This window comes from Pithys albifrons, chromosome 2 (assembly GCF_047495875.1).
Source record: "Pithys albifrons albifrons isolate INPA30051 chromosome 2, PitAlb_v1, whole genome shotgun sequence".
NCBI classification, from domain to species: Eukaryota; Metazoa; Chordata; class Aves; order Passeriformes; family Thamnophilidae; genus Pithys; species Pithys albifrons.
The window spans coordinates 28241032-28253343 of NC_092459.1; the positions used below are offsets into that span (position 1 = coordinate 28241032).

At 36.2% G+C, this 12312-nt stretch overlaps 1 protein-coding gene across 2 annotated transcripts in view; it reads left to right on the top strand.

Moving 5' to 3' along the window:
- Positions 1–12312, top strand: part of SMAP1 (small ArfGAP 1) — a 97242-nt gene that overhangs the window by 44510 nt on the left and 40420 nt on the right. For both annotated transcript variants that reach the window (XM_071548533.1, XM_071548534.1), the window contains one exon: positions 3656–3736. In XM_071548533.1, the coding sequence (XP_071404634.1) occupies positions 3656–3736 (81 nt within the window). The remainder of the gene's footprint in view (positions 1–3655; positions 3737–12312) is intronic.

The following is a 12312-nucleotide window of genomic DNA, read 5'->3' on the forward strand; positions in this document are numbered from 1 at the left end:
ACTCATTCTTAACTCATGATGTTTTTATATCAAAATTCTGGTTCATCTCTGCTTTAGTGTCACAAAACTGGAAAAACATTCCCAGCTAACAGTCATGAGTGGTCATCAGCTGTCTCCTCAGCAAGAATTTTTGATACCTTTTTTTTTGATTGCTTGCTAGGTTCAGAATCTAAAATATCAGTATTGTTCCAGCCATGTAGTTCACTCTCCTTGGAGATAAATGTAGAATTAATTTGACTCATACTCGTTTTAATATCCCTTCTAGCTTGGATATGTACATGTGCTGACATTGCATTTACTATTTAGAAGGACCTTTTAAAAACTTAAACAGTGAGGCATCATTTATAGCAATTTTCACTAAGTGTCAGAATTTGCAACAATAATGAGATATATTTTTAGACTGTGGATGCTCAATGTTAGGCTCTTTTGGATACTTCACTCTAAATTGAGATTTTATACAGTATATGAAATAATTTATCATCTGAACATAAATCAAGGGTTTTTTCCTTCTAAATGCAGAAAATATGGATAGACATTATAAATTATTTTAGTTTAGCTATATTTAAACATTAATTAAAATTTGAATGATAATGTCATGAACTAGACCACAAGCCTTGTTGAATTTTACATGTTTTTTAAGTTGTACCAGGAGTAACCTTTTAGAATAAAACTTGCCTTCGCTTTCTTACCCACCTCCATTGATGCATTCACATTTCAAAGTTCTTCTGTGTATCTAGTATGCCATGTTGTTAGAAATGAAACATGGAAAACACCTGAATAATTTTTGATGAGAATTTAAAGCCAATATAAAGTAAATTTCATTTTATTGTCTTCACAGTGCTTTTTGACTGCTTTTGGAAGTAATGAAATACTTGAGTTGAAATTTTGGCATCAATGCAGCATCTGGGGAATGTTTTTATTTCCTCTGAATTCATTTGTATCTAATGGAGCTGAGGCAGAAAGCTTGCATATTGAAATTGGGAAGTGTGGAGATGAGGGACTTGTGGGTTTTCAAGTACATGGTGAAAATTAAGTGAATGAAAATAAAGTCACTATGAATCAAGAGAGTTCCTGTAGGCTCTGTGAGGTGTGGAGGCAGAAACACTGGAGGACAGTTTATTTTAAATCTTCATATATTCACTGTGAAGCTTTCAGGGTTTTGTTAAGGGCAATGAGAAGCATATATTTGTATTTGGTCACCTTTATGGCGTGTTTGCCATATGAAACTTCCTGCAAACCCTCCTCATTCTTGAAGTCCTGAAGATCCAGTGTTTTCACATATTTTTCCCTCCACAAGTAAGGTTTCTTTAACAAAACATATTTTAAAAAAATACTGAAGTCAAACTGGAAATCAGGATTCTGAAGAAAATCACATGCAAGAACTTTCTCTGCTTTCACTTAAATATATTCAAGCAAGTTCAAGGTACTCTGTTGGAAAAGTGTGTTGTTGTGACACTTCCAAGATCATTTCTCAGGAGGAAAGGAGCCAAATCATAGAATGGTTTGGTTTGGAAGGTACCTTAAAAATCATCTAGTTCCAACCTCTCTGCCTTGGGCAGGCACACCTTCCACTAGACCAGATTGCTCAGAGCCCCTTCCAGCCTGGCCTTGAACATTTTCAGGGATGGAGCTTCCACAACTTCTCTGGGCAACCTGTTCCAGTGCCTCACTACCCTCACAGAAAAAAAATTCTTTGTAATATCCAAACTAAACCTATGGTCATTCAATTTAAAGCCATTCTGCTTTGTCCTGTCACTATCCCAATAGAGTCCCTACCCATGTTTCCTGTAGCCCCCCTTTATGTACCAGAGGACTGCTATAAGGTATTATTGGAGTATTCTTTCTTCTCCAGGCTGGACAACCCCAACTCTCTCAGCTTGTCTTCACAGCAGAGATTTTCCAGCCCCTGATCATCTTTCTGGCACTTCTCTGGACTTGCTTCAGCAGATCCATGTTGTTCTGATTGCTGAGGGCTCCAGAGCTGGAGAGGAAGTGTCTTAGGAGAGCAGAGTAGAAGGGGTGGAATCACCTGCCTTGACCTGCTGATCTCATTTCTTTGGTGCAGTTGTCTCAAATGTAGAAAAGTTTTATTAACGTTAATCCTCTTGTGACTGTTGGAGGGGGAAGTGGGGACAGAGAATAAAGACTTGGAAAAGTTACTGCTCCGACAGTGTATTTATGTGTATATTAGAATACAGGCTGGTACTAGGGTCAGTGAAACAGTAATGGAAAAAAGGCTAAGTTTCATTGAAAGGCATGGCTCTGCATTTGTAATCCTAGTTCAGTAAGCCTACAAGTCTCAGGTTATTATGTGACCTCAAAATAAAAGCACTGCTCTGTACTCGCCCTAGTCATACAGACTTGTCTTGAACACCTTGCACTGCCACAGCTGAGATACAGTTTTGGCAGGACGTGTAGTCCATTTTTGTGTTCCTAGTGTTCACTAAAATCGAAGTTGGCCTTTGTTTCTTTAGTCAAAACAGACATTCCAAATTCCCCCACCTGCAATTTCATGACTGTGGTCATTGCTTTCTGTTGCTTGTAAGCAGGTGCTTGGTCTGATAGTCTCATTTTCCAGCAGCTGAGTGTTCAGGTGATGAAATAATTTTCAAGGTTTGGTGGGACTTGAGTAACATCAATCCATATATATTGTATGTTAAAAAAAAGTCTTTTAATACTGGAGCTGCATAGACAGTTACCTGATCTCTCAACGTTCCTCCTAATGTGAAACTTGCTAACAAGTAGTGTTTTGTGAAACAAAGCTGTTTCAAAGCTTTGAACAAAGGGATACAAGTCTAATGACTGAAAGAACATTTAGGAAACTACTGTTTCATTGTCTTCATTACAGATGGTAAACCCTTGATTCACCATTTTAATGTTCAAATATACTCACTAGTACCACACTGTAGTTGCACAAGGTAAATGCAGACAGATTACTAATCTAAACTACTAACACTTTATCAAAGCAATTGCTTGCCTAAAATGTCCATATTATCTTCTGCATGTTATTCCTTAATGAATATTTTATGCTTTGCTGTAGTCAGACAGGGTCTGTAATATTGGCCCATTTATTCATTCACAACCAAAGTGAAGAAACTTCTGTAATGTCATTATGATGCATTCAAAGCAAAGGGATCTTTCAGATTTTCACTTTCTGGTACAACTTAATGTCTTATGACTCAGCTGCTCTGTCATAGGGCATAAGGCAACTTTTTACATTCAGGAGTGTTTTTTAAGATTACTAGATTAGCTTTTTAAAATTAGTAACTTTCTGCAGTTCTTACTGTAGTTCTTTGGTGAAGGCGACTGACACCAGCCCTCATGGCAGAGTTAATGGAAGGACTTATAGATGGGTGTTCTCTTCAGCCCTGGTTTGCTCAGGGGAAGCAACACTGGATCTTTTTTTCCTTCTGCTTGTAAGCAGAAATGCAGATGAGCCAGTGAAATAGTGAATTTCTTGAATTCTCAAAGTTACAGTATTTTTAGTAGTACTATTTGAGCAAAATGAACTTCACTTCTGGAAGCGGAGCAGACAAAAGCATAAGCTCTGGTTTAAAAGGGAGGAACTGAAAATACCTGTTTGTATTATGTGTGGCTGTAGACATTCAAGATGTTTGCAAATTGAGTACTAGCAAAATGCTTTTTCCTTTTGCAGAAGGAAAAAGAAAAAAAGAAAGAAGAGAAAAAGAGAGAGAGAGAATCAGAAAAACCATCAAAACAATTAACAGTTGAAAAGGTAAGAAGAGTTTGTTTTCTCCAGTTATTTAAAAATTTCGCATAGTATTAGACATGTGCAGAGATTTGGGGGCAAAAAATAATGTATGTGTATATGAATAGTAATCTGGTTAATCCACATGAATCTTTTACTTGTGCTCTTGCTTGTATACAAAGGTTGATTGACCTTATGAAGAAGAATGCATTTAGGGTTAGAGGGAAATTAAAAGTTAAGCTTTGTTAAGGTTTAAGCTCAGACCAAAAACCTAATTAATGTTTTTAACTTGTGCCATTACTATTCTTGCACAGAAAATCTTCCATTTTATTGAGTCCTGTATTACCATTTAACACTATCTTTTATAAATGGCTCAATTTAAAACATAAATGTGTAATTTATAGAATTTAAGTTATAACTCTAGATAACTTGAAAATATGCAACTAGGTCGTGTCGCAAAATGTGACAGGCAAACCAGTGAAGGTGCTTCTTTATAGCTTATGCTAAAGCTTAATGATCAGCCTTAACAATGCAGGTGCAATTAAGATTGCAGGTACACTTCTGTGTAGAGTTAATACCAAAAATGAAATGGGTAATTTACGCATTAAACAAAATAGTTTATTTTACTACAGATGTCCTCTCTCAGATGATATGAATCCATTAGTATATTCTGGTCTGCAGAAGGCATTGGAGTCTCCATCTGTCAGTTTATTCCCCAACAGTGCAGTGTTACAGTTATGAAAAATGTTGTCTATTCATAGACTATGATTGCAGATGTATTTCTAATTCAGTTTTCAAATAGAGTTTTTTTCATTTTGCATAACAAAACAAGATACAGAAATACATGCATGCTGTGGGGGGAAGCCCCTCCCCAGTACAAATACAATTTTTCTGAAACTAGAAGGCAGTTTTAGAATAAGTTAGTGCAGAAGCCAATTTCGTTATGGCAATTTGTGTGGCTTCACTGAGGTAGTGGAAAAGGATATCCGTATTCATATGGCAAGAGGTTAAAGCAAGTGTATTTGTAACAATAAAAACATTAAAATTTTTGATTTTTGAAATTTTACAAGGGTGGCCAAGGCAAATGTTTTATTCTGGTCCTTATAGCAATATACTTTAGTTGTAAAGGCTAAAAACACTGTTTTTTTGGAAATCTTAACTTTCTAGAGCCTGAAGGACTACTTTTGATCTGGGAGAGAGAGGATTTCCCTTTGCAAGGATGCCTGAACCTTGTTATGTGGCTGGTTAGGTGAGGAGAAAAGACAACAAAGACAACGGTGCATAGTTACAGCTGAGGAATTATCCTGATACTTAAATAAAGCACAATTCAAATGCCACTGACTAAATTTACATTTGAAAAGTCATTAGATTACCGGTTAATGATTAGGCAAATAAAAAGAAATATTTTGATTTTAAATACTTATACTACAAAATCTGTAATTTGGTAAATATGTCTGTATTAGGTAATGGTGCTGTTGTAGCAGCTGCAAAATGTTTGAGATACTGCAGCATATTTTATTTCATTATTAATGTGTCAGCAGTGATTGCTCAAATGGAACTCATCTGTGTGTCATCTTTTTAATTTAAGGGATTCTCCAGGCTTGGGATTTGCAGGGCTTTTAAAGATCATTCATTCAAAATAAACTGCTTTTAGACACAGCCTGTAAACTTTACATATTTTAAAATTGCAGTTGCTTTCTTAAATCCAAAGGAAAGAGACCTGTATCACACATTTGTTTCTGTTGGAAAGTGCTGGTGAGATAGAGAAGCAAAAGGTTTTATTTTTACTTATGGAATAATACATTGCTGCTTTTGTGGTGCGATTCTGCTTTAGGGAGGTGGTAGACATCAGTGGTTCAGTCCTAATGATACACTTCACATCCAGGTAGGGACTGCATATAGGATATTTTAAATACTATATTTTAAATATTGCACGTTGAATCACCAGGAGAGTGCAGGCATCTTGACTGTAGTGTTGTGTTTTCAGCAACCACATCAAGCAGTAGATTTTCTTTTTCCCCCAGTTTTAACCTTCTTGAAGGAGTAAACAGAATATGAGAATTCTTTGGACATTTCATATGTGAAGTCACCGGTCACCTTTACTCCAGGCATGGTTTATCTTCAGTCTAGGCATTTCAGGCTTGAGAATTTAATGAATTACAAATACATGAGCAGGGAGTTGTCAGTTCTACCACAATTTTGAGACTTCTTTTAGGTTAAGTTAATTGAAGCAGTATTTTAGCTGTCCTGCAGAAGAATCAATAAAGATGGAAACAATTACAGGTCTTAAATGGGTAAAAGGTTGAATCTAGGGAAACCTTCAGATCTATGAGTGTCATATACTCCTACAAGTCTTAAGTTTCTAATGGCTTTGATTTTATCTTCTGAGTTTAAATTTCTTAGCTCCTTAAACAAGAATATGCAGCCTAAAACTTGAAAGTGTTCGCATTCAATTCTCATGTGTGATCTCTGCTTCATAGAACTGACTAATCTGCTCCTACATCTGTGTAAGAGTCTTTCTGTCATGACTAACTGATCTTAAGCCTTTAGCAAACTGAATGTCTAATATGATTTCTGTTGCATTTTCAAATATTGCTGAAACTTGTAGTATTGATTTAATAAATTTTTGATCCCAGTATTGTATTAATGTGTCAGGTAATTGTGGCAGAAAAGGTTCTTTGTTTATTATCATGCTTTGATAAGTAAAAAGAACGCAAAATCATCTTTTAACTGATTTAACAACTTTGAGTTTTCTTACTGCAATTGCTTTTCAGTAAAGATTCATTATGTGCTTAAATTGAGTTTTGTGGAATTTTTTTTGAGCATTCGAATCTGAGACAGTGATTTCAGATAGAGTAGAATTTCCTCAAGATCAGAGAGATCTACTGCAGAACAGTGAGTAGCAAGGAGAGTTTCACTATTCTTCTGTGCTGTTCACTTTCTGTGACAAAATTACTGAGTAATTTGTAATACAACAAGATCTTACTGCGTCAGCTACCAACTGAGTCTAGTCCTGTGATTAGCACTTTATTGGAAGCAGCCAACAACGTGATGTTCCTCATCAGATCTGTAGAACTATTAATAAAATCAGTGATGTTGCCAAGTTACTGGCAGCTGTAATGGTTTTTTCTGTCTAATTGAAGGAAAATGAGAAACTTGCATAAGTTACTCAGGGTCCTTCCTCCCCCTCTCCCTATGACATTTCCACGATGACAGACCTCAAATTTCCTCAGTGCATGTACTTAGGATGACCTTATCTTTACAGTTACCTGGGAGAAGTGGGAGGAAAAAAATGGCAAGAAAACTTCTGGAACAATTTTTATGCAGTTCTTCATGACATGAAAAGTGGGGCCAATGGAGTCGAGATAACCAGTCAAAGCCGAGCTTATTTGCAAACAGCGGAAATGCCAATTTTAGCAAAATAAAAATGTGTTAAATTCCAAGAATTAATTATCAAACTGAACTAATTGTGTGCTTCTCACTGTTTCCTGTGGACCAAGAGCAAGAATAATAATAGCATTATGCAGACTGTTCTGTAGAGACAATTAAGAGATTTTTAAATTGACTAAAAAAGTAAATCTCAGGCTTTAAGGGCCCATTTTAATAGTGAGGAGGGGAAGAAAGGTTGTTGTTTGATCACCAATCTTAGATGTTTCATTGGTGGTTACACAGGAAAATCTTTAGAAGAACAGAAAGACTTTGGGAAAGAACAGCTAGACTTTGCTAGATTTTTGGTAGCAATTTTTTAAACTTCATCAGCCTGCCCACTCTTTCATCAGCTGTTGAAGAGCTTTCTGTTCTTATTAATTACTCTTTCACAGCTGAAGTCAATGACATTTCTGAAATCAGACATGATTTTCTTTTTTCTTCTCCCCCATTTCTATCCTGCTTAAGCTGACTGAGCAAGTTCTCCATTCGGGAGCAGAGTAGACCACCTTTTTATTTCTAGTATGTCTACTGTGTAGAATTTTTGTAAATTTTTTAGGTAATTGAATTTGCTCAGTTTGGGATCATTTCGTGACTTCAAAAAGAAATATGTAACCTAAATATTCTACTGGTGTGTGAGGGAGCTACCAAAGCCTTGTAGTAGTTATCTGAAATAAAAATTTAAACTGTGCAGGTAATTCAGGTAAAGTTTCTTCTCATAGCTCAGCAGGCACTTCAGGTAAGCTTCATTCTAGTTGCTCATGCAGCATGTTGGAGCAGGCTTTGTGTGCACCCCATCCATCTCGTGACTGTTTTCCAATGAGAGGAAGCATGGAAAGGGAGGAGATGGGGTGCATTTAGGTCTTCAGCCTGGGTAATCAGGACTGTGGGGGACATAGCTGGGACGTGGCCAGTACGGGAACTGGGGAGATGGTTTGTCACAACGATAAACAAGAGCTGCAAAAAGTGAACCGAAGATGACTGTTCTCAAGTGATCAAATGATAAAAGCCATAGCACTTCATTTAATGAAGGCACTTGGATTGCTCTGTTTAGAGCAGAGAACTCGGATTGAGCTGTGTGAATGAATTCCTAAGTTTCAGAGCAACTAGAACAGTTCTAGAATTTTTCGAGACACCTGTTTATGTCCTTTGCAGTACAAATGCAGACAGGAAAGGCCTAACTGGGTATGACGTCTTGAGGCCCTGGAGTGCTCCCAGAGTAAAGAAGGAGAAAATTTATGTATTTAAGTGTTCAGATTTTTGTAGTGTTCAACTCCATATGTAGTCTAATTTTTAAACTAAGAAAACCTGGTGTTGCAACAGTGCTAGCAAACCAGAATTAAGGCAGAAGTTATTTGGGAAACTGTCCATGGAAAACTTGATATTTCTGATGTCCAAAATTAGAAAGTTCAGCTAAGTCCATGACACTGAGTGCTTTGGAAGTGTTTGGGTTCAGCACTGTGTAGTTTCTGTGGTGTTTATTTTAGAGGTTTCACTTGAATTGAATACTTTCATAAAAATACTGTGATGTTTTCACTGTACAATACTGCATGTTGAGGACCATAATTACTCTGAATCCGCATCTAATTTAATGAAAGCAAACCCTTTTAAGACAAGATTGTGTTGTACTGAAACAGTAAAGTAAAATTACTTGGATGTAAAGAACAAACTTTTTTTCCCCACAAACTACTTGTGCTTTTGCAAACTAATATTGACATTCAAAGTTAAGACTTTTTGCATTCTGCTGAACCAGTCAGGTTGATGAATGTTTCTGAAGGATTGCAGCAGTTGCACTTGATTAACTGAAGTACAGCATGACACTGTGAGTGTAGATTGTTTTATTATATTACATTTTGAGTTTGAAACTGGCTCTTGTTTTTGTGTAGAGTTATTTCAAGTGACAGGAATGGGTCAGTTGGAGGTTACCTTTCAGTAGTGGGATATCAAATGCTGTTTTTCTTCCCCAAAATGGAGACTAAATTGGCAGCTTAAACTCAGCAGTAACAGAGAGAAGTGCTGTCTCTCGGTCAGCTGGTACCCGCCAGCACCAGAGGTACAGACATCAGTTTCTTTGCATAGAGAAAGTGCTGGAGAACCCATCAAATAAAAGTGGGGGTGAATCATATTAGCATCTTTCCCCCTTCATATAAGAAAAACAATGTGTCAAATATTCATTCAACCAAACAGTAAGAACTTACTGTAGCTTGTTAGGATAGTGTGTTTGTTTTCCCCTAAAGACTGCTAAAACTCCCACAGAGGTTAACCTGCATGGACAAGTGTGGCAAGAGGAACTATCAGGTGCCATTAGTTCTCTGTGATGTTTTTTACTTACCTAAAGTATTCCAAATTATCATTCTAATAATTTTGTACAGGGAGAAATGAGCTGGACCAAATACTAGTGTAGTATTCTAGTCTTCTTGAGAACTGAGTAGCACTATGAGAATCCATGGAAGAATGAAAGTCCTCAGAATTTTTAGTGTCCACTTAAACACCAGTTTAGTGGAAATGACGTGTTTAGGTACTTACTTTTACATTATAGGAATAAGTTGACCTGAATGATAATATAAATGCAGAATTATGTTATAAATATTCTAAATATTTTCTTCATTTTGATACTGTATTGATGATACATTTCCTAAATCACTTGAACAGTTGTTGATAACTTTTTCCTAGACTTGTAAGCATTAGAGACCCTGAGATTAGCTCAGTTGGTTAAAACTTGGTTGTCATAATGCCAAGGTCATTGGTTCAGTCCCCTGTACGGGCCATTGACTTAAGAGTTGGACTCCTCCATAATCCTTTTGGGTCCCTTCCAACTCAGAATAGTCTATGATTAGTTGGCCTTCTGAGTGATTTAATTTTAAAATATTTTTCCCTTTAGATATAAAATGTATTGTAACTTTAAAATATAAGCAATCATATTTATCACAGGAACAGAAAAATAGAAATGCCTCTGGTTGAATGCATAGTTTTATTTATACTCTTAGTCCTTGTTTTTACAAATTTAGACTAAGAAGATAGGAGTTAAAGCTCAGGATTTAGGAGTATATGATAAGACATAGGACAACCTGTTGCCCTACCTCTACCCCCACAAAGGGTGAAAGATTTTAAGGCTTCTTGTTCTCTCAGTCTGCATTTTATGGACTGTGGACCTGTCCCAACCTGGTTTTACATTTCTTATTAAACCTTTTCAGTCTTACAGAAGAGATCAGATTATTTTTAAGTCTTTGGTTGTTTTTAATGCTAATCCAGAGAAAGGCAAATCAAATGGGATTCTTCCTGAAACTGTGCTATTCATCCCTTCTGCAGGTAACAAAGGGCTCCTTATGCTTGAGGATTGCTTTGAAAAAGTCTTCCTTGATGAAATTAGTCTGTCATGGCTCTTATTACGTATTAGAAGTTGTAGACAAAGAAATTAATAGATATTGCAGGTAGAAGCAATGAAAGAAAACTCTTTTTTTGTAGGAAAAAAAAGTTTTTATCTTTTTAGTGTTAGAAAAAGAGTCAGTGTTCAGGGAGGGTATCACATTTGTTTTCCTCAGCCCAGTGCATGTTTGCTGTGTCAGTTTGATTCTCTCAACTCTGATCTGCAGCAGAACAGCATTTTAATGTGGGGGCTGTTTTTCTACAAGCAGAATCTAAAAACTGTGAGAATAAGCTTGAATGTGAGGTGCTTTGCTTAGATTTGCCTTTGTTTAACTTCCTAAACTGTTTTTAACAAAAAACTGTGTGCTTGGTTTTAATTGCTCCTCGATTGCATTTTTGCTCCGTGCATGTTCCAAACATAATACTGCCTTGGGTTTTCAGATGGTAATACTTACTAACAGATGGCATTTTCAGCTTGTGTTGAGCTTCACCTTTCCTTCGTGGTGAATTTGAGACAATTAGATAAGCAGCATTACATATGCTTGTATATTGAACAAAATAAACTGGGCACATTTAAACAAGCGTGAACTAAACCAGCTTTATTCATGGGTGGATGATGCTGTCTTTAGTAAAAAAAGTCCATATGACCAAGAATTAGTCATTCTGAGACATTTGAAACCAGGGGAACGTTCGTGTTTGAAACTGCAAATATACAATCTCATCTAAAAAGTTTTATAAAAATTACAGTACTAGTTAGGAGGTTGGGTACAATCAGTCAAAGGTGCAGGAACAAAATGCATGACACTTTTACAGAAGTGGTGCTGATACATGGAACTGAATCTAAAGAAGGGTAAGGATTGGACAAGATGAAGTTCATAAGGGGAAAATAAATAATGTCACTCAAAATAATAATCTTGTTTTGAGTAATAGACTTCCTTTGTTTTCCTAAAATACTGCAAGTACTGGAGCATGAGCAAAGCAATCAAGTGTCTTTGTGTTCTGTTTCATTTTATCATGCTTAAGGTTTAATGTGCTTAATCTCACCAGTGTGGGGACCATGGAGTAGTAGGAGTAGTAGGAGGCCCTGTCAGATGAGCACATCTTACTGAAGAGTAAAGATATTGACTTATTTTTCATTAAAAAATTATTTTAGATGTCACTGATAATATTAAATCTCCATCATTAGCTTGAGCTTTAAATAATTAAAAAAAATGTCCCTGAGAGGTTTCTACAATCTTCCAGTTGCAACTTTCAGTGTCTTCCAGTTTAAATTCAGAGTCGACACAGGTATTGATTGTATGTGTTTTTGCTGAAAGGTATAAGAATATTTCTTTGGCCTGTTGAATTTATTATGTTTTTGTAATTGCTCATGGCACTAGGACAGTTGCACAGAGAAGTTTTTAACTTCGGTATTCATCCTGTTGCATGATTATGTCTTCACAAAATCAACTCAAAGGTATTTGGAAGACTAACTGTGGTAGAGATAAAAGCAAAAGAAGATAGAAGCAGGGGATTTTAATACAATTTCAAGAAAATGGGCAAGTTTCTTGCTCTAGATTTTTGTTAGATCATAAGTATGATGCAGAATTAAGTTACCAGTTACCTAGTTGTTCAAATAACTAGCATCTCTTTAATGCTAAATTCCTTTCATACATCCATCAGAACTGTTAGCCCTTCTGCAATCAATTGCCTCTTGGCTCTGTTGAAAAAAAATTGCAACTGGATCAGCTTGTCTTTCAGTTTTACTTGAAATTTTTCCTTTATAAAATTGGTACCTGCAGCTAGAAGAAAATGGAGACAGTTCTCATGGT